Source organism: Galeopterus variegatus, unplaced genomic scaffold (assembly GCF_000696425.1).
Source record: "Galeopterus variegatus unplaced genomic scaffold, G_variegatus-3.0.2 Scaffold1277, whole genome shotgun sequence".
Lineage (NCBI taxonomy): Eukaryota > Metazoa > Chordata > Mammalia > Dermoptera > Cynocephalidae > Galeopterus > Galeopterus variegatus.
In genome coordinates this window covers 183298-206091 of record NW_007727388.1, presented here as the reverse complement: position 1 = coordinate 206091, position 22794 = coordinate 183298, and the positions used below count along the sequence as shown (strand labels likewise).

At 51.9% G+C, this 22794-nt stretch overlaps 1 protein-coding gene across 2 annotated transcripts in view; it reads right to left on the bottom strand.

The window, feature by feature from the left end:
• SYNDIG1 (synapse differentiation inducing 1) overlaps positions 1-22794 on the bottom strand; it is a 121311-nt gene that overhangs the window by 4614 nt on the left and 93903 nt on the right. Inside the window, exon 3 of one of the 2 annotated variants that reach the window (XM_008576044.1) lies at positions 13064-14256. The exons of the other annotated variant lie outside the window; for it this stretch is intronic. Within the exon in view, the coding sequence (XP_008574266.1) occupies positions 14098-14256 (159 nt within the window). The 3' untranslated portion in view covers positions 13064-14097. Of the gene's footprint in view, positions 1-13063; positions 14257-22794 lie in introns of those variants that run through there. 2 annotated transcript variants of the gene reach the window in all.

Genomic DNA, 22794 nt, shown 5'->3' with positions numbered 1-22794 from the left:
GCAGGAAGGGAATGGTGGGGGAGGGCCAGATCCAAGCCAAGGCATAGGGTGTTTATGGTGTGCCACCTGGGGGGGTGGTTACTTGGACACCACGGGAAAGTGGGCGACAGTGATGACCTGGAGATGGTAAAACTCTGCACCTGCTGGAAAAGGTCAGTCTGCAAAAATGGTCTCCTGCCTGTACCCCTCCCCCCCTATTTAATGGAATAAGCCAATTCTGGAAACTGGAGAGGGACAAGATGCAGGTGTCATGAGAGCCTTGATCCCTCTGCCGTGATAGAGAAGGTCTGTATGTTACTATTTTAAAATGCAAAATATCTCAGCGTAGAAAACATCTGGGCATGCCTGTGCACAGATGTTAATGGGAATCATCTTTGAGAGTGGGATTGTGAGGAATCTTCACATTCTCTAAATTACTAAACTTTTTAAGAGCAAGCATGCATCGTCAAATAAATAATATTAAAAAAAAAAGCATTGCAACTGAGGGATGGGCCAGTCCTTCTCTATTACTTGTCCAGATTCAGTGAGAATTTCTCTGTGCAGTGACTGGCCTAGTGCAGACAGCCAGCAGCTGCTAGGGCTCCAGGATGCTTCCTCCTGGGAAATCATGAGTCTGGGCTTTGTGTAGGATTTATCTGCTCCTGAGCCCCAGCCATGGCACAGCCTCCTGGCATTCCGTCTTCCCAGGTTCCCACCTTACAGAGATGGCCACATGTTGTCTTAGGTGGAGGTCCCTCAAAAGCAGCCCTGAGACAAGGACTTGGGGTGTCCCAGGAAGCACAAGTGAGGAACTGGGGAAGTGGGACAGGGGAAGGACAGAAGTCAGTTAAAAGGGTGTTAATAATCCCACTCCTGGATATTTATCTCAATGAAGTGGAAACTTTGGTTCCCGCAAAACCCCATACATACTTGTTCAGAGCAGCTTTATACATAATCTCCCCGAGCTGGAAACCCCCCAACAGTCCTTCGGCTGGTGAGTGGATACCAGACCGTGTGGCAGCCTTTGGGCTTCTGCACTGTTCCTTTGTAAGAACAGGAACCACCTAGTCTGCCGAGGGGAACCTCCATGTGGCCTCTCTGAGCCTTAGTTTCCCTGCTTGTAAGTTAGAGAAAGTGACCCATCTGCCTACTTCACAAGGGCATTTCTTGAGAGGATCAAATTTAATCAGATTTAATCAGATTCAAATATATATATGTGAGTAACACTTAACTCTGGTTCCAAATATCTAATGCTGAGGGAAAGAAACAAATTCATAAAATAAGATGTCTGAAAAAAATCTTAAATACGTAAAGTTAGATGTCTCAAAAAATCCTTGAAATACAGGGGGGGGGGGTTACAGTCGTGTCAACACACTAGACACAGGGCTGAGTTACTGATGGTGATGACAGTGACGACCGTCACCACCATCCCTGGGAAGTCTAGCTGAGTCACCACCTGTGATGCCAAACTCAGCCCTGAGAGCAGCTCTGTGCCAGGCAACCAGCCCACACTTAGAGATGAGGAAATGGGGCTCGGAGAGATGTTCAACACCACGCTAGCAAGCGCGGCAGGATTTCCACCCGTGTCCACCAGCCTGGAGCCAGTGGCTGAAGCAGCTTCATTACAGCGGAAGTAAAGACGTGGAGCCAGCCCGCGCTTGAGCACAGGGTCAGGTCTTCTGAATCTTTCTGTTCTTCAAACCCAGCACAGCGTGTGGCACACACTGAATCTACGGCTTTCTTTTTATCCGTGAGCCGAGTCATCATATAAACCATGTGGACAATGTGTCCATCTGCACAGTCTAAGAACCGTAGAAAGCACCGTGCGCTCACCTGTCTGCGATGTGGATGTCGCTGGTGCCCTGTGCACCCCTCTTCCTGCTGCCACCTTCTCTCTTTTCCTTCCTGGGGAAGAGCCTCTGTCTCGAATCGTGTCTACACGCTCCCGATCTTCATTATCTCTGTGTTTTTTTTTTTTTTGGCAGCTGGCTTGTACGGGGATCCAAACCCTTGACCTTGGTGTCACCGGCACCAGGCTCCCCTGAGTGAGCCACCAGCCAGCCCTTGTTGTCTCTTTGCCACCTGTGTGTGCTTCGTTGTAGTTTTTCCTCCTTTGAACCAGATCTAAATGGATCACAGCATGTATCTTCTGTGCCTTGTGCTTTTTGCTCGTGGTCGTGTTTCTGAGATTCATTCAGTTGAGGCTTCCTTGTTTTCAGTGCTCCAGAGCCCCTCTGGGCAGAGTGGATGTTGTCGCTGCAGTAAATGCTGCTGTTACAGCAAATGGATGAAGACCTTGCAGGCCGGGCACTGAGGCAGGACGGAGGAGCTCTGAGCTTGGGGGTAGCCTGGAGGATGACAAGGCTTCAGGAGGGGTCCGCGTATACCTGGGCCATGGGGGGTGCACACTTCTTATGTATCTGTGGGGAGCATCTAGGGAATGGGGCAGAACAGGGCACGCCACACCTGGGGATCAGCAAGACCCAGGGTGAGGAGGGCAGAGGTGTGGTGAGAGGGGTCTCCTGGGGAGCCAAAGTTAGGGAGCAATGCCATGTGCAGACACTGCCCCAGCCCTGCCCTCAAGGAGGCTCCCAGATGCACACTCCCTCCACAAGGAGCAAGCACAGGCCCCGAGAAACCCCTGAAGCCACGCGTCCCCTGCCCGGTGCAGGAGGCTGAGGTGAGCAACACTGGCCTCTCCTGGGCCTTGTGCTCCACACACCACATAAGCCCACAGATGAGCTCTGTGGCTCCAAACCCCAGTGTTTCTGCATGTGCCCCTAAATGTGGTAGTTCACAAAGCACAGTGAGGTACTCCACAGTTGGCCTCCTGCTGCGCACTGACCTCCTCAGCCTGTGCCCGTCCATGCCTGTCCCCAGGACACATTCAACAGACACAGATGGACAGAAGCATGGCATGATGCAGCAAGCCAGGACCCCTTGTCAGCACCAGAGGTTAGAGCCTCTGGAACACAGCCTCCTGGGCCTCTGGGGTGTCTTTGTTTCTCCTGTGGGATGCCTACTGCTTCAGGCCCTGCAAAGAGTTGGAAAACACAAGAGCCAGTGTGGTGTTTCTGAAGTTAGGGTATATCCCAGAGAAGGCAGGCCATGGGGCAGCCATAGGGGTCAAGGGCATGGGCCTGCCCCTGAGACTCAGGAGACGGGCTCTGTCCTGCAGGACCTGTGGGAGGCTGTTCAGCAGAATAGTGATAGCCACGTGTGTAATTCTGTTATCACGTGTGTGTGTGTGTGTGTGTGTGTGCATGCGTGCACTTGAGAGAGAGAGAGACAGAGAGGATGCCAGTTTGCTTCTAGGCCCTGGGGAAACATTCACTTTTGAGGCATTTATTGATAACATAGAGTTAAAACCCCATATCAAAATTAAGGAAAAAGCTGATGGCTCAGTGAGGTGGTTGCAAGTCTGATCGACTCAAGAGCAGGGGAGGAGGTGAGAGCCACTCCCCTGGTCCTCGTGTTCAGGCTTCGCGCACACTTGGAGACAGCCAGGCACCCCAGCCCCTGGAGAGCACGAGAGCACTGGGAAGATGCACTGTGCACTGAGGGGGCGCTCCAGGGCTAAGCCTCATCATCATTGGTCTGCCTTCATGTGCACATGCACGAGGTATGACCTGAGACCACCACAGAGCCCACACACCACAGCGGGAAATTCATCTCATCTCATGATGGCCACGTTTCACCCACACTCCTCCACAGTTATATTAAATGCACCATCCCACCCATGGGTGCACATCAGAAAGAGAGAAGTGCGAGGTGCCCACCTGCAGGGATCCTCACACCAGGCCAGCTTTGGCCAGAGAGCCACCCAGATTGCCGGAGAAGCTGCCCTATGGAGCTGAAATCCCTTCCGCACAGTCTTAGAACTTGGAATACATTCATCTTATTTATAATCAGGGGGGCTTGGAAGGATCTGAGTCCAAGCTCTGAGAAACCAGGGCTGAAGGCAGGAGCATAAAGTGACCCCAGAATATGGGGCTCCCATCCACACCCAGCATCCTGAATGCAGTAGGCTGGCCTGGGCAGCCCCCTGTCGTCACAGGGAGGGTGGCAAGGGTCACTGAGACATCGGTCCCCGTGATTGACAACCAATGACATTTCACTCGACCCTTCATTCCCCAGCCCCCAGCTCTTACTTACTCCAGATGGGCCTCTCATCCTTGGTTTGGACAGGCGTGGTACATCACTTACCTGGGGAGGACTTTATTTGCGTAAAATTGCAAATTCAATTTAATTGAATTCAACAAACATTTAACAAAGGTCTTTCCTCCACATCATTCTAGGCATTACGGCAGAGTTCCATCATGAGGTTGTTTAATTGACCTGAGCTTTAGATGCAGGGCTAGGAGTAGGGACAGTATTTAAATAGGTGCCTCAATCCACGAGCATTGATCTAGGGGCAACAAATGCAGTCAAGCCTGAAACAGATGGATGCATTTTAAGCAAACTCATGGAAAGAATGCACGAGTGATTTTGAGTTTTCCTGCCATTGACTGGGGAAATAAAGGGATTGCTGAGTGGAATGGGCAGCCCCTGTCTGGTGACGGTGCTTTCAATATTCTCAAGGAAGAATCAAAGAAGTAACTGGTGGCCCTGCAGAAAGACTGGCTAAGGGACAGTGGGAGACCTGGCGCACTGTCTCCAGAAGATGAAAGTAATAATGATCAATAGAAAAAGCCAGCAAGCCGTAACCTTCATGAACTTGCTGCAGGGGGCCTGCTGGGAAACACTGTGAGAACTCCCTTATGGAACGGGGTCCCCTGTGCAATGGTGTAAACCATGCTGTTACTGTGCACAATACTGGAGTGTGTTACTATGCAGGGTTGTGAACCCCAAATCATGCACACTGGTATTTGATATCAATTAAAAGAATGCAATTCTTTTACATTACATTCTTCTTTTAAATAGCATTTTTACATTTTACATTACAAAATTTCAAAGCTAATTTTGACCAAATGAGTTTTTTAATTTATGCTCTTCAGGAATTATTTCCTGGTTGAGATGAGACTCCCGAGCATCACCTGAGATCCCATAATGCCCCCTATCACCCTCCTACTCATCTGCCTCATCACGTACACTGCCAGAGCTGGCGTTTGTCACCCCTCTGCAGTGCCCACATGAGTTCAGCCACTGTCCTGGTCATCCTAAGTCCTGACAGATCATCTCCATGGCCTCCCGCAGCCTCTGCTGATGGATGCAGGAAGAGGGCCGTGAGTTCTGTCTGTAAACGTGTTAGGTGTCTGGGGTGGGCACCCGCCTGGGGCAGAGGCTGTGAGTGCAACAGAGCCAGCCTCAAGCACACTTGCGTGCTTCTCTCCACTGATGGAGGCCACATGCGCGAGTCACCACGTTCCAGGTCATTTGAGTCAGTGGCACCCGAGTTGACTTTGGGACATCTGAAGGTCCTCAGATTAACCTTCCCTGATCATCTTTGCTTGTCCCCAAGCCCAGCTACGCCCACCCCATCACCACCTTTGCTTCTTCATACCTCCCATTCTGTGAGGTTACCGTGGGGTTCTCGGCTTATGTGATCCTTGTCTGTCCCAACAAAGCTGTGCCTTTCTCTAGTTGAGCACCGTCACCCCTGAGCATGGAGCAGCATCGAGCACTGAGTAGTTCTGCAACAAACATGAGTTGGGCACATAGGTGAGGAGCTATCCCTGCACACCAATGTGCTGGGAGTGAGTGGCAGGAGGCGCCTAAGTTTACATGCTCTGGAGTTCAGGCCGGCCACGGTCCCTGTGGGCTGGAGAAGTGGTCAAGGGCTTTCTGGAGAAGGTGGCCTTGGCTATCCTTGAAAAATGGGCAGGGTGTGATAGTGGGCAGCAGATAGTCTGGGAAGGGCTCTAGGAGCATTAAAGGTCAGTGCGCTTGGACCACCACCCACCTCCCAGCTGCCCATCTCCTGTGGGTGCTGTTGGGAGGACTCTGAGTTGACCTTTGACATCACAGGGCGGTCATGCCCAGGGAGCTCTCTAGGAGTGAAAACCTGTCTAATCAAATATGAGCAGGAATGCAAGATCTCTGCTGGAAGTTTGAGTCTGGATGGCCAGGATGGGTGCAAAGGAGCTGACTACAGGGAAAGCCTCAGCTCATGGGTTTCAGAGGTGAGGGGAAGGTCACTGTGGCTTTCTGCACCTTGGATGTCTGGACCGGGAGCCAGAAATGCTCTCAGGCTGCTGGAGAGGCGGGAAGCTGCCCCAGGAAGCTGCCCCAGAAGCTGCTCAAGCCTTCTCTGCCATGTCTCCAGGAGCTGTGAGGGGAGATTTGACCTGTTCATCTTCCAACAAGTCAGATTTGCTTTCCTAACTTTTTCCTAACTTACAAATGTGTTTATTTTTTGTTTAGGTGCGTAACTCAGAAGCAGCGAGAGTCTTCCCAACTGTGCCACTGTGATACAGCTCTGCTCCTGGAAAACTGAGCCGCGTTCTGGCCCAGAAGGAGACTTATTTCACACATGAGAGGCAAGTGAAAATGGAGAAAGTTTAATTGTACAGGGAACTGTGGAATGAAACATAGTGTAAACTGCCTTGGCACTATTCGAATCGTGGCTCTGCAAACATTTATGCTAAACACGAGCTATGCCCTTCCACAGAAGTTCTGCTAATAGGGGCCCTGTGCAAACAAACAAAAGCCTACTCACTTTTGTAGGAGAGGGATGAAAGTTTGCACCATGCTGGGGGTTCTGAGTAAATTTGCTAAGCCTGTCAAACTTGTCTCCATCAGAATGAGTCAGTGTGGGCAGAAAACAGAAATTGCAGCTGCCAGATAGCTGTGCGCTCAGCTGTCCTTGCCAGTCTCTACAGACACCTTGGAGAGCAGGAGCCTCTTGTATTGTGATATGAGACAGATAGTGGGTGGGTGATGTAGGAGACAAGTGTCCAGAGGCACAGCCCAGGGCAGGCAAGGGCACCCGCGGTGGAATCCTAGAGCTGGGCACTGGGCTGGAGGTCCTGTGGGATCAAAGTGAGGCATGGAATGCATAGCACAAATTGTGAGATGGATTGTTAGTTTTGACGGTGGGGATGTCACATGGGGTTAGTCTGTAGCTGCTCATGAATTCTGGGCATATCTTTTCACCTCTTTGAGCTTCAGTTTCCTAAAATACATGTCCTCATTTTCCTAGACTTCACCAATGAACACTTTTGCGGGCTGGGCTCTCCAGGAAGCGATACTGAGATGGAGAGTGCAAGGCTTTACCAGGGAGTAGACCCTGTGGACGACACATGGCGGAGCCACCAGAACCTGGGCAAACAGGCAGCCTCTCGGGCACTCCCAAGCAAAGGCTGCCGGTGGAGGGGACTTGTGTAGGGCGGGGATGGCCAGGCCCTGTGCCACCGCATTGCTCAGCAGCTAGCTCCACAGCCCTGGGAAGAATGTGGCTGTAGCTCTGATGCTAAAGGCCAAGGGCCAGCCGTACCCCGCACAATGGGCAGCCAGGCTAAGCAGAGCTGCTGCATATTGGACACAGGACCACAGGAACAGCCGCTGAACAGATCTGTTAGCTCATGCCCTCAGGTGAGGCTTCATCAGTCAGAAAGTTTCATCTGCCAAGTATTTGTGGCAATTCCTCGAGCACCCCATGTGCTTATGAGCAGATCATTTGGCCAGCACCATCCTTTCCAGTTCTCTTCTCTCTCCCACCTGAGGAACTTTTGCGTCTGGCCAGGCAGCTTCCATTGGGTCTGAGGTCTGTGTCCTGGTGGGTCCCACCAATCCCACCCAACCCAAAGCTCGGCCACGAGGAGGGGCCTGAGTCCCCCTTTACCACAGACTGCCCATGCCAACCTGGACAAGTCCCCCCACATGGAGCTTTGTTGCAACATGTATGAGGGGGGCTCAGAGGATTTCTGGGGGTCTGTGATTGAGAGGACTGGGCAGCTTTCTTCACAAACCCCAAGTCATATCCAGAGTGAGGGGTGTGATCATCCTATTCTTGTTCTACTAGAGCTGACACTTGTGTGGGGAAAGGCAGGGCCAGTAGGGGGCTGGGGCTGCTGAAGTGGCGTATGACCCCCATGGGCTTCTCCCAGGATGTGAAAGAGGTGGTGCCCTCTTCCCCACCCCTGCCTTTTCCTTCCTCTCTTCAGCTCAGCTATGATAGGGCTTTTCAGTGGAGCCCTGTACCTGGTCTGCGGGTAGATTCCAAGCTTACCTGGCTGGTTGGCTTTCCACCTGGGTGGGGCCTCATTCAGAAACACTTTTTAAACTGTGAATTTCTGTGCTGCAACTAAGCAAGACAGACAGCAGCGTGTGGGTTTCTCAGCACTGCTGACACTGGGGCTGGCTAGCCTTAACCCATGAGATAGTTGTGACAACCTCGTTGTCTGGGTCTCAGCGAGGCTCAGCTAGGGCAGACTACACTGTCTCCCGGGGAGGGCACTGGCCTCAGTGCTCTGTCAATTCCTCACCGGGTGACATTGAGGAAAACAGCCTTCGTAAGCTCAGTTTCCTCCTCTGAAACTGAGGATAATGACAGGGTGGCACAGGACTGCCGCAAATATGAAATTTGCCCAGTTTGCCATGCACTCTTCAAATTTAAGGTACATGTTATTTTAAAAAGACCTATTGTTTGAGAATCCATAAAATGCCAGATGGAGAGTTGGCTTGGGCCACTCCAACAGCTGGATTTTTCTTTGGGTATAATAATGACGGGAGTTTTATTTGTGAAGCTTTCACATTTAATTTCTCCTGATTTTTCCATTGTGGACTACGAGGAAGGGTGGGGAATACCGAAGTGAGCATGATCTCTGTTCAAAGTTAAGACTTGCTGGACAGTGAAAGGACCTCTTGAGAGAGTGAATGGAAGCCTTGCCTCACTGTGCAAAGCGGGAGAGATTTTACAGCTCTTTATCAACCCTTTCACTAATTGAGCCCTTATCCGGTGCATCGCCAGTCTTAGCAGATTCTTCCTACTGAGGAATGTTTCATCAGCCAATTTAAATAGGAAAATAGATTTTGTTTAAATGTGCTGGGACCACATCCCAGGAATAAAGACTGTCATCTGGCCTTCCAAAGTTTTCTCCAAGAGATCTGTCCTACCCCATGGGCTTTCAAAAACAAAACAAACCCAAACAACAGTAGCAGCAACCTCAAAACCCAAAGGATCTAACCCTTGACCTCCCTCCTGGAGCAGAGGCTGGCTTGTCACCATGTTCAGCTCAAGTAAATACAGATTCTCTCTGAGGCCTGGAGTGGCTACTCTCACCCCTGTCCGGGTCTGCAAAGCCCCGAGCAGCCCAGCCGCTGGGAGCACCTCCGGCCAGTGCTTCTCCCTAGAGACACCCACACTCCGACCCATCACCGCCAGCCACCCTTCCTGCTCCCGCCCTGCTTCTTTTCCACCTGGTGGATGTGGGCACATCTTCAGAGCCCCCGAGGTCTTCCCCTGCCCTGCGAGTCACTCCACCTCCTGGACCCACAGGGACGCACTCCCACGTGTCCATACTTGCTGTGTGCCGGCAGCTGTTCTGCCCATTGTCCCTGGAGCCTGTGCCCAGGCCACAGCAGGCTGAGCTCCATCCCTCACTCCTGTTGTGAAGTGCAGCCACCTGCCCTGTGATCCTGAGTCCTGCTGTGCCCTAAGTACGGGACAGCAGTCCTCACCTGCAGAGAGCTTTGACCTCCTCCCGTGGCACTCAGCAGGCTGAAGAGCTCATTACTCGATTTACATGCTTGTTTGGCAGGGAGCCCGCAGTCTGCAGGCCCCATGTGTCTGTGGGCTTAGCATCCACTATTTGCAAGGATGAGCAGAATCTCCAGATGACAATCTCACGGGACAACATGGGGCTCTGCCCCTGGAGCAGCTGAGCTCATCTGAAAACCAAGGAGGAGCCTTTAGGTGGCCATGGGGGTGGGGACATCACAGTCACAGCCCCATACCAGTCTCACCTAGAGCATCTGTGGCCAAGGAGAGGCACAAAGTGATCTCTAGACAGGACATGGGACAGCTGCATGTTCTGAGTGGTCAGCCTTAGCTCGGGTTCTGAACGGATACCTATTGGTTTATTGGCAAATTGGGTCAACAGATGTCAACACCCATGGCATCTAATGTAGGTGGACTTTGAGCAGGGAAAGGGGGAAACACAAAAATGTCCTCAGAGGGGTGGCATTTTAGCCAGACCACTACGGGCCTCTAAGAGACTCTGTCAAACCTCGGGGCAAGGCCTTGCAGCCAGGCCAGGGGCTCTGAAAAGGCACGTGACCGCTTTACATTATACCCAGGGAGCGGGAGCAGGCATTGGCATAAGGAAAGATTGCTCACCGATCCTTTTACACAAGAGGCTGCTGAGTGTGAGGCGGCCTCCAGCATCTGCAGAGGGCCAGGGCAGCTGGTCCCAGCTTAGGACAGGCTGGTCCTGCTGTCAGTGGGGCCTTGTCCCTAGGAAGCTATGTGCCTGTGTGAGGCATCTCAGGCAGCCACCAACAGTACAGTGACCGATGGATGTGGCCTCCCCCCAGGTTCTCCTCTGGACCCACTGTAGTTCCCTGGGGATAGCTGGGGCACCTGGCCAAGTGGAGACACCTGGTCAAGTAAGTTGGGAGACCTGCTGAAATTGGGAGCACCTGGTAAGTTGGGGACACCTGAGGAAATGAGAATACCTGGTGAAGTCTAGAGACCTGATGCAGTGGGGACGCCTGCTGGGATGGGAACACATAGTGTGGTGGGGAAATGTGTTGAGGTGGTGACACCTGGCGTGGTAGGGCCACCTGGTAAGGTGGGACACCTGGTATGGTGGGGACAGCTGGTGGGGTGGGAATATGTATTGAGGTGGACACCTGGTGTTGTGGGGACACCTGGTATGGTGGGGATATGTGTTGATGTGGGGAAACCTGGAATGGTGGGACACCTGGTGAGGTGGGGACATCTGCTGTGGTGGGACACCTGGTGAGGCAGGGACATGTGGTAAGGTGGACACCTAGTGAAGTTGGGGACACTGAAGGAGGGACAGGAAGAAGACTTGAAGGAGGTGGAGACAGGTTCACCACGGACATCTCTTTGCCAAGATATCATCTTCCATGAATGTTACCTCAGGCCTCTTCACCCTTCCCCCCAAATTGCTCCCCCCACCTGCTGCCAAAGACAGGCTGCAAAATATAAACCAAAGTACCTTTCAAGTCCCTAAGAAACTTGAACCACCAACAATGTGATCTGGGCCAAAATGTACTTTTTCTGGCTTCATAAAGAAACAGCTGAGGTGACAGTGTAACAGGAAGTCGAGGCGGTTAGGATCTCAACTTCACGATTGCCTGGGCGCAGGACTCGGGGAAGACTACTGTGTGCTCTGGGTCTGTGTGTTAATAACATGGTGGTAGGAAGGGGTTTTGTAAGGGTTAAAAGAGCTAGTGCAGAAGAGGAGCAAGGACGCAGGCCCCACTAGTGGCACCATGATACCTGATGAGGGGGTAGGCAAGGTCCCCACAGACGTGGCTTCTGCCCCTGCCTGCATCTGGCTGCTTGTGTGGTGCTGGGCGAATTGCTTTCTCTGAACTTCATTTCTCCCTGCTCCCTAATGGGGTTCTGGGAGGGTTACGTGAGAGGCTGCGTGCCAAGCACTGGTGCAGGGCCTGTGTGTGGCAGTACCTGGTCAACAGTGGGTCTAGCATCACTTGCAGTGCAGGTCTGGGGAGATGCATGTCACCCTGACACCCTTGGAGGATTGCCCTGCTGCACAGCAGTCACAACAGAGCCACTGAAGATGGCATTGAGCCATCAGCCGCCCCCCTGCCCCCCCGCCACCAGCCAGGCCAGTCACAAACTGGTCATGCACTGTGTCTGTCTATATCACGTGAGCTGCTAGGCCAAATGGCTTCATCCAGCCAGCCCTGATGCTTTGCACCTGGGAACATTCACACCAACATGGCGCCCTATGTTGTCTTGGTGCCTGATCCTAGAAAAAGACTCAGCAGAGCTTGAGAACTTACCAGGAGGGCTGAACCCCTATAAACTGGGGCTCTTCCATCTGGAAAGGGAGAGGCTAGAATAATGGGGGCTGTTGATCCTAGCAGGAGATAAAGACAGAGGCCCTGGCCGAGGGCAACTGTGATGGTGCTGATGGAGATAGTGGGCGAAGAGTTACAGACTGATTCAGCTTCTCCACCAAACCCAAAGACATGCAGCTTTGGGCGCCCGGCGCACTTAGGATGGACAACTTCAGGACAGAGAAAAGAAGCCTGTTTTACACGATGGCTCATGATACATAAAGCCTGAGAGGCTGGGCTGAAAGATGAAAAGATACACCTTGAGAGAGATGTGACTTGGGTTGGCCTGACAAGGACACCACTGGTAACCACGACCACCCCATCTGTGCTGTGCCTCATGCATTCCCCAGCAATGCTACAGAGTGGGCCTGCTGATTATCCTCTCCTAGAGACAAGGCTCAGAGAGGTGTAGATATTTTCCCAAGATCACACAGCTAGAAAGTAGCACAACTGGATTAAATCCAGGTTGGTTTGACCCAAAACGCATGCTCTCTATAGCCAGGTGATTGACTCGCACAGGGGTGAGAGGGGCATGTGTCATGCACTGGTGGCGTCTTCCATATTTCTCCTTAGAGCTAAGGTCTAAGAGTATGTTTTCAGACAAATGCTAGATGGATCTTCGATTTGGCCCAAGAAGATAGTGTTAATAATTTTCAGAATATTAAATATTCAAGGTCAAGGGGGAGAGTGAGGGAGCGGTGGTGAGGGAGAGATCAAACCTGAGGATTTTATTCTAGGGCAGCAGTTCCCAACCTTGGCTGCACATTGGAATCTCCAAGCTGCCTCCCCCACCAATCAAGTTGGGACACTTCTGGGGATGGGACCTAGGCACCAGGAATCTTTCAAGCACTATGGTTGAAACACTGTCCTAGAAAGAGGGGCTCTGTGTCCACTGAGGGGATGAGATGATGTTTGTTAACAGTGTGCAAGGTGGAAATTTAGATAGCCAGGGATGTGATTCTCGTCTTAGGAGGCCTCCTACTGTGTGAGCATCTCAGTCCTGGGTGGCTCTGCAGTTATTTAAACAAGTAAAAAGTATAAATGAAACCCAATGATGGCTACTAATCAGAAAGAAAAGTCTTAAGCATAAAAGCTAAAAGATAAATTTTAAGTAATGAACACTCGTAAAACAGCAATGAAATGGTATTAAAATGTCTGTGATCACTTATTTCTCAGCATTCGTCTGATAATTTAAGCAGCATGAAGCAAGGGTTGCACTTTAAAAAATGACAAGAAAATAGCTATTCATTTAGTCGACAGAGTAAGGCCCATCTCGTTTCTGGGATCACTAGCATCATTGTTATGACCAGGTTGGGCATCTGTGGGGGCAGGTATTTGAGAAGCACCCCCCTGTGACTTCACAGCTCCATTGCCTCAGTTCCTGGAGAAATGCTGGGCTCATTCTTGAGGAGTCTTGGGAGGGGCTGGGGCCTGCCTGCCCATCCTAATCAAAGAGGTCTCGGACTACCTATTGTTGCAGGGTAGCTACTGAGTTTGGACACATTCTGAGAAGTGTGAAGGAATGAAGTGTGGCTTGGGGACAGACCCCCCACTCTTCTGGCTCTGCTTCTCAGGGCTGGACCCATCTGCAACCAGGGACAGCTGGGGGTCCCTCCAGCAGTTGTTCTCTCTGCTTTCTCAGCCCACTCTCTTCTTGCAGGGAAGGTGTATAGATTGGGAGACACAGGAGCCAAGCAGGGCCACAGACAGAGTGACGTGTCCCCTGCCTCTGCCGATTGCACCGTATTCCATAAAAAATAAACACTTTGTACTGTTTGTATATTGCTAATGCAGTGGCATTCTGCACAGAGAGCTGCATCGTCATTAATCCACCAGAATCCATGCAGAGACAGCCTCATGGGTCTGGATCTTTGGGGCTCCCGTTTGGAAGGATTAGCCATGCCCATCTGTCTGGTGCTCTACACAGTGCTGTGAAAATGAAATTAAAGGGTAAAAACAAAAGAAATCCATGGGTAGAAAATTCCAGGGCTTCATGGAGTGGCTTGGCGGTCGTTTGTACTGTACAGCGTCATGCAGCCGTGCCTGCCCCGGCCTGCCCTCCTGCTCCACGCCTCCATGACGGGACCTGGCCCCGGGCTCCTCCCCGCCGCCCCCAGGAGCTCATAGGTGGTTGTTCTTGGAGAGGTAGGCGATGAGGGCAACGGCCACGCCCACGTAGATGCCGGTTCCGATGGTGATGGACAGCACGGCCAGGAACAGGGCCCGCCGGGAGCTGGTGCTGGCCTGGTGGAAGTCCCCCTTGGCCACCGCTTTGTTCGTCTGCAGAGTTGGGGAAGAAAAAGGAAGTCAAGGTGAGCAAGTCAAACAGCAAATGAAGGGCTGGTCTGTGGCTCCTGACTCCACCGAGAGGACCGGCCCACGTGGGACACCGCCCTGGCCCCCCTCTGTGACCTGGGCGTTCTCTAGCTGGCAAGGGAAGAGGGCGAAGCTGGTGCTGATTGCTGCTCCGCGCACTGCAAGGCAGGCCAAGCCTTCCTTCTATTTGGCCCCAATGGAATAAGCAAGGCTGGGAGCAGCTGGTACCATCAAGGTGGGGCCTGGGGTCCCCGGCACCAGTACTCAGGGGATGGGTCAGATATTACACCTCCACTGCCACTCTTTCTACCAAGAATGGCATTCTTTTTCTTTTTCTTTTTTTATTGGAATAACACCTAATTTTCTAAAACATGTCCACACTTACCTTGTTAAATCTCTGTGACCCAGTGAGAATTATAGTTCTCAATTCCCACAGAGGAAACTGGCATAAGATGATTAAATCAATTGTGGGATCCTTGAGACTTTACTCTTCAGCTGGCTGGCCATCAGAGGGCCACTGGATCATTCATTTCCTGACTGTCCCCAGTTCTGCCATAGCTGGAGTTGGTAAAATTCATCCATCAATAAAATAATTTGCTATAAGAGCAGTCCCTTTATTTCTGAGTGCTCGATGACATGATGAGGTGTTGCTTTAATGAGGCTCATGTGTCTTGGAGTCATGAAGTGGATAGGAACGTGGAAGTTTTGGATGTTGGATCCAATTTGGTGTTTTGAGACAGACTCCATACACCCATCCTCAACCCCTTCCTCCATTGTCTGTCTCCACAACTGAGGTTAGAAATGTTGCATCTTCCCACCTCCCCTGTAGCTGGGCACAGCACGAGGAGTGGGGAGATCTCAGCGGACATCTCCTGGGGGATTCTGTGAAGGCTTTTGTTCTCCTGATAAGACCTGGGATGCCGAGGTATGGCACAGCCCTGCTCCTCCATCTTGCCTGGGGCCCTGGGGGAAGCTGAGAGAAGAACTCGGAAGCCGGTGCTGATCCTGCAGAACCTCTGATCCTACAACAGAGTCTTCCCATCCTAAGTTTGCTGTGTGAGGAAAATAAACGTTTATCCATCAGGCCACAGGCTGTTGAGTGGGTGGCTCCTTGCTGTCACATACATCCTTGACGCTGGGAGTGGGGACTGCTGTGCAATCCAGCCATAACCCTCATGAGGGGATGCCTGAATAAAACGGCTGGATTGAGGTGGGGTGGGATGCAGCAAGTGCGTGATGCTGAGACAGCAAATTCCAGGCCAGCCGGGGGCTCCCTGTGGTCAGGGCAGAGCCTGCTTCTCCTGCAGAATGTCCTAACTCGCTCTCACAGGCCACCTTCAGGACACCAGAATGTCCTAACCTGAGTCTCACCTGAGCCTATGTCCACACGTCATCAGTTATATTTCTATGTTTTAGAGGCAGCTATGGGAGTCAGCATGGGGTTCACTCAAACTGAAAACCACCAGCTCCAAGACAGCTCCCGGAATGAACATTCCTTTCCCACAGCCTCCCAGCCCTGGTTTCATGAGATCTGGAGACCCGCGATGTGTCGAGAAGGACTGCGGTCTGCTGCTCAGCCGCCTTTCACCCCTATCTCTGGATCTGGAAGGTTAGTTTTTATTTTTTCATCCTTCAAGTTTCTGACTTGGAACGGAGCTTGGGAGTGCATCAGAGACAGTTTTTGATGAAGCAGAGCTAAGGGAATGCAAAATGAGGCGCCTCCTAGGACAGTAGTAATTAATTGTCATAATTAGCTGAGCTTCATTTCATCCAGCAGCACCCTCAGCCTTACGTCCTGTAACATAATTTACTGTAATTGCCCCTCTTAGCGTCAACTCCAATAGCCATCGTCCATTAGAATCGTGGCTCTGCTGCTGTCACTGCCACCACCACCATCCTCAGTGCCATCTGCATGTGCTGCGTGGGAGGAGCAGAGGTAAGCGGGGAGGAAGGCAGAGGCCACTGTGGTTGGCCTTGACCAACAGTTGCTTTCTCTGCTCTGTTGTGAGTTCCACGGGGCAGAGCACACATCTTCCTTATCCACTGTGGCCTCCCTGCAGCCTGGGCTTGCACCCTGAGGGGATGGCAGAAACTCACTCACTGTTTAACGAATGGCCTAGCGAGACAGCTCTGGAAGATCACCTCCCTTCCATGCCCCCAGCGATGACGGCCCTCAATGCATGCTCTTGGTTTCTTGGTGGCATTTGGGAGTGGCACCAGGCTGGTCTGTGGCCTGTGCTTTGGCCCAGCTCTGCAGGTTCTGAGCACACACAGTGCCAGAACCCTCATGCTCAAAGCCCGAGTGTCTACTTGAGAATCACAGTGGCTCCTTTATTCTCATACACGCTGTGAGAGCTCAGTCTGCATTTTTATGTTTGGTTCTAGGACAACTGTTCCAAGGAGAGACCCAGGGAACATTTTATGGTAGGGGCACTATCGGATGAGATATGTCAAAAACAGAAAGCAGATAAAGACTTCTCAAGTCGGCTGCTTTTCAGCGGTGTTACTCAGCAGCTGCATCTCACAGAAGCAGGGAGTTCCCAGGGTTCAGGCTCCATGAGGCAGAGACGCCCCTGACAATATACAACATAGATGCCGTGATTTAACGAAGGTGACTCTCTGACATGAGCCGTTGCTTCCAGAAAACGCACAGCCGTGGCTGCAAAACAGTGTGCTCTTCCCTTTGAGAGGTGCCAACTGGAAAAACGGTTCCATCTTGACAACTTCCAGACTGAAGCTTCAGGCTCTGTGACAAGGCTTTTCGCTATGCATGAGGGCAGGGGGGTTCTGGACATGGGTACATAGGTCTCTGAACCCCTTAACCTGAGGGCCAGCCTTGTGTGTAAGTGTTTTTATGAGAGGGCCAGTCAGCCAAGCTCACTGGGATCCCAAAGGAGTCCACCACATTCCCAGCGCTCCTGCCAGCTGCATGAGGGGAGGTGTATTAGTCCCTTTCTGTTATATAATGGGAAATTTATAAAGACACAAAATCTATTTCTTATACTTTTGGAGGCTGGGAAGTCCGTGGTCCAGAAGGTATCTGGTGAGGGCCTTCACCTAGGCGCAAACTCTCTGCATAGTCCTGTGGCAATGCAGGGTATCACATGGCAAGGATGGCAAGAGCTCTCTTGTGCTCCATATAAAGCCACCAGTGCATGCCTGCGACAACCCATTATGCCATGAATGGATTAATCCATTCATGAGGGCACACTCCTCACATCCAGTCACTTCTCAAAGGCCCCACCTTTCAACACTGCATCATCTGATTTCCCACCCTCTGAACACTGTTACACTGGGGATCCAGCTGCCAACACATGAACTTTTGGGGGACAAGTTTGATCCATGGCAGGAGGGAAAGGAGGAGAAAAGGCACAGAGGAACAGAACCAACTGGCAGCTGCTCAGGACAGGAGGACACCACAGGAGCTTCCTGGCGGGAAGATGCAGATATCATTTGCTTGCCCTAGTCAGGAACCTAGACTTGTCTGCATCCTGGTCCTTCTGTGCAACTCAGGAGCACAAGTGAGTGTTTAGTGGCATGCTGAGAAGCCTGTCCTGGGTGCCCATCTCCGACGGCTTTGCAGCAGGGGTTCTTAAACCTGGGAGCACACTGGAATCACTTGGGGGGCTCTGAAACTGATGCTGGGTCACCTCCTCCTAGGTAGTTCCAATGTGCAGGCAAGGTTGAGACACGGTGGGCCAAATGCTTGGGTTCGTCCAAGACTGGTCAGGCCACCCTGCAGTGCCCCAACAGTCCTTTCAAAGACTGCCCTGGTCAGGAAACTCCACAGTATTCTGACAGGTCCTCCCAAAGCCAACCCTGGTCACACCACCCTGCAGTGCCCTGAAAGTCCTCCCAAGGCCCACCCTGGTCACACCACCCTACAGGGACAGCTGTGGTTCCCATCTTCTGTAGTATGGCACGTCCAGCCATCTGACCCTGAGCCCTATACCTGCCCAGCCTCATCTCCAAGCCCCTCCATCACCGGGTCACAGCAGGCTCAGCTGAGGCTTTCCAAGTGGGGCTGTGTGAGACTTTACTTCATCAACACTCTGCTACAGCACAAGGATGGCAGGCATTGGGCACTGCTGGGATGAGGGCGTCTGAGTCCACTGGGGCCCATTCTAGGTGCTTGTGCCATGAAGTGAGTCCTCATGAAGCCCTCAGCACCATGCTGGGCAGGAGCAAGCCTCAGCCACACGGCCCTGCACTGCTGCCTGCCGTTTGCCATCCAGACCCACATTCCTCCTGCCTCCACCTGCCCGCAGCCTGGGAGGCTGGTCCGGACTCTGTGGACTGGCTCCCTGGCATTGCCCTTGAGTGCTGCCTGGGTGGCCCTGGTGGAGATTGGAGGGGGTTGGGGGTGGGTCTTCAGCCTCTGGCTCACCACCTGGGAGGGCCCCTAGGCCTAACTGTCTCCCAACTGGAGGCTCTTCTCAAGCCACCTTCTCCACGCAACCCAGTCCTTCGTTCTCATAGACTCCCACCTGCTCCTTCCTGGCCTCGGGAGGGATCAGCTCACAGGCTTCTATCCCCTAGCCACTGCACTGTCCCTCGGAGCTCCTGCATCATCACTGCAAATAAACCTCCTCAAATGACCTGACTGAAGCCAGTCAACCGTCTCCTGGCTGAGCGGCCATAATTCTGCATGATATAGATGCTTGCACCCTGTGAGAACTGGCCACCTTCTTGCAGCAGGGTCCTGAGGACCTGGTGCCCAGGCACCCCTGGGGCCACCTGACCTGCAGGCTGTCTGTTGCCTGGGACAGGCCCGCAGGGATCCAGCCCCAACCTGGACAGCCTCCTTCTCACTTCACACATGCGATGTGATGTGTTCATAGTCTGCTGCTGATGCCATCCCCAACCTTGTGGCTGAGGACAAGAACACTCACCGTGTCTCACAGCTTCTGAGACTCAGGGATCCGGGAGCACTTCGGGGGTGGCTCTGACCTGGAGTCTGGGCTGGGCAACCTCAAGGTCCTCAGGCTGGCGTCTGCCACCCAGGCTGGGGACTCACAGGGGGGCGCCTTACATCTCTCCCTACCTGCCTGGGTCCTTCCATGTGCTTGCTCCTCACACTGCCTTGGGGCTCCAGGGCACAGGTGCCACCTGCCAACCACGTCCCTGTCCACCCCTTTCTCTTGGCCCTGCTGGCCTCCAAGGATGCCAGAGCCTACCAGACAGATCGCCTGTTCTTACTGTGTCTTGGGATCTGCTCTGGGAGGCCCAAAGCCAAGGGCTGCCCCCTAGACAACTGCCCAGTGGCCCCTGGGACAAGTGCTAAGACGCACATGTTCACCAGAGACGACTGCAAGAATGTTCACAGCAATATTATTCCTAAAGTTCCAAGCTGGAAACCAGCCAAACACCAACAATAAAAAGGATTAGATAATCATGGCACCTGATAATGGTAATGGACTATATGTCAGAAACACAGTGTGGACAGAAGAAGCCAGACACACGTGATTCCACTTATAGAAAGTGCAAATAGGACAAAGGCATCTACGTTGTTGGCACAGAGTGACGTTAGCGATACCTTTGGGAGGATCAGTAACTGGAAAAAAGCATAGTTTAAAAAACTCTACCTCTTGCCCCCCAAGGTAATTTTAGAAATAAATTCTATCAAGAATTGAATGAGTAGATAAGAATTATCGATACAGGACAGAGAAACTCACTTTATGAAACTAGTAAAGTCTTGATAGCAAAACCAGAGAAGGAAAGTAAGAGAAAAGTAAACCAGATGCTAATTTCACTTCTAAACACACATGCGAATATGTCAGGGAGGGTGTGGCCGGGCTCCCGCCCCAGCCTTCTCCTGGGCCCTTCCCTGGTCCTTCCTTCACTCCGGGTGTATCCGCACTGAGTTCTCCATCACTCATCCCTGTCTTCCCTCCTCTTTATGCTTTGGGCCTTAGCACGTCTATCTTACCTCCCAGGGAGACTTGCCTGTTGCCGCGGAGGGGAGAGCTAGCTCTGGGGCCCCAAGGTCTCCATCCCAGTGCTGGCCATGTAGTATGGTTCCTCGTGACACTGGATACCCCATCCATACAGGAGCTGCACGTGTCATGCCTGTGTCCTGCACACCTGGCAGGTGCCCGGTTGTGGGCTCAGTGAACAAATGGCAGAGAACAGCAGGATGGCTATCAGCTGTTCCCCACGTCGTTCCCAATGGCAACACGTTCTGGTCAGAAACATTCCCACGACGAACAGGAACCCCTTGGAGGCATGCAGCTTGGCTGATAATCATTGGTCTTATACAGAGTGTGCAAGCTAATAACAAAGGTATAAACCAGGTGTATCCGGAAGGAAATAGATATAAACACTGCGCCTTTCTGTGGATGGCAGCACCTGTTAAAGAGCAGTCCCATCGACTCTGCTGAGTGCCCACAAGGACTTGGCTACTGAGTCTGGCAGGTGCAATGCTCTGCGTGATGGGGGAGGGGCTTGCAATTCCTCAGGTAACCAGGGAGGGAGTCAGCAGAGGGTCTAGGGAAATGGGAAAGAGCTGAAGAGGGAATGCCCATGTCAGTGCCAGGCAGAACTTTCTGGACGATGGTTGCTTCACATCTGTGCTGTGCACCTATGGCTGTGGAGCACTTGGAATGTAGCTAGTGTGATGGTGGAACTTTATTTTAATACTATTTAATTGTAGTTAATTTAATGTAAATAGCCACTGTGGCCAGGGCTGCCATATTGCATGGCATAGGTCCGGGAGAAAAAATGGCAGAGGACCCCACAGAGAGGAGAACGCAAGTGCTGGGATGAGCCAAAAGAAGGCGAAAATGTCTAAAAATGGATGTTTGCAGTGTTGGCTAAGCTGTGCCCTGGGGGGGCATTCCTGGGCCCCTGGGAAACTGGCTCTATACATATATGCCTGGTGTGAATTTATTTTACATTCGGTGAGTCAGAGGGACCATGCCCTGCATTTAGTTCAATGCCACCGTGGAGATAATGAAACACCTGCAAGGTGAAGGAAGCGCGGGTGACCGTGAAAGCCCTTGAGATCTGCGGGTGACTTGACTTTGCCCTCCACAGAGTATGGCTTGAGCTCATCTGTGCCTCAGGGGTCCACAGGCCTGCAGCTCATGTTTAGAATCTGTCACAGGGAGGTGCCCTAACTGCAGGGACCTTGTTCTCAGTGACACCGTGGAAGAGTCCCTGCACTGAGTTCCATTCCCCTGCTATGTGACTACCTCCCCCTTCCTGAGACGACCCAGAGGTATTCCAAAGTGCCTGGGCCCTGGTCCCTCTCAGACAGGTCAGAAACCACAGGCCAACATTTCTTCTGGCTCTAAATTGAGTTTCCGACAAGCAAAGCCTTCATCTCCTTTGGCTGGAAAATACCCTCTGTGGTTTGAGGTTTTGGAAAAATCACAATTTTTTCTGGGACTATTAATGCTGCTTTTTTCTTCCTATAGTCACTATTTTTAGTGTTAAAAGCCAGAAAGGTCGGATGTTTCCACATTCCATGTCACCCATGGACGCATCAGCTCCATTGGTGTTGAGCTGCCAGGGCCAGGCAAGCTGGGAGGAGCAGGTGGTAAATGCCATGGCTGGACACCTGCCTCCCGAGATCTGCGACGGGTTTCTGAAAGATACTGGCTGCCTCCTGAACCGTCTCTCTGAAATTTATAGCACTGTGGATACTTTATGGCTCATTTTTCCTCTAGTACCAATATCTGTCTGGCTCGATTATGTTTCTTTGCATTATTGTAAAAGTTATTTCCATTATTACCATCTGGTATTCACCATGCACTGACAAGACACTGAGATCTGAGCTCGAAAAAGAGCCATAGTATTCTGAATGAGAACAGCACGATAGTCTAACACAAGCCACAGGACAGAAGGCTTCTTAGAGGCGACCAGTCTCAGGCTCAAACCTCAATACACACGTTTCTCTCCTGCATGGATCTAGTTCTAGGTCCATTTTTATGACACTGCTCCCCCCCTCCGCCCCCTGTACCCTCTTAGCAACTCTTCTGTTTTAAACCATTAAAAAAATAAATCTGTTGTTAGTTAGCTCTAAATGTTAGAAAGTTATAAAACCACAGGTACCAAGTGTGTTTGGTTAAAGCTCAACTCCAAAGCCAGTTGGCCGCTCCATTGTACGGGCACTGGTGCCGAGCCTGGGCCTTCGCTTCGTCCCTGTCCTCAGGGTCAGTCCCTTCTGTGGCTCTCCATTCACAGAGAACGTGTCAATAAAAAGATAAACCTCAACAGGGACAGCAGCCTCTGTGCCCAGTCGCTGCGGGACAGGGGAGCTTCCATTATCATCTCCATTCTCTGCAGGGGATAGAGAGGCCACCAACCCTGCGGGGTCTTCCCGCCACGGCCCTGTCCCCACGCCTGCCACTTGCAGTGATCTCAGCAGGTCTGGTCATCCTTTTATCCACCCACCTGTTTCTTCTGTCTGGAAGCTTTTAGGAAACTTTTTTTTTTTTTTTTTTTCTTTTTGTCTTTTTCCGGGTCCGGCAACGGATCGCAACCCCCAGTGTTGGCCCC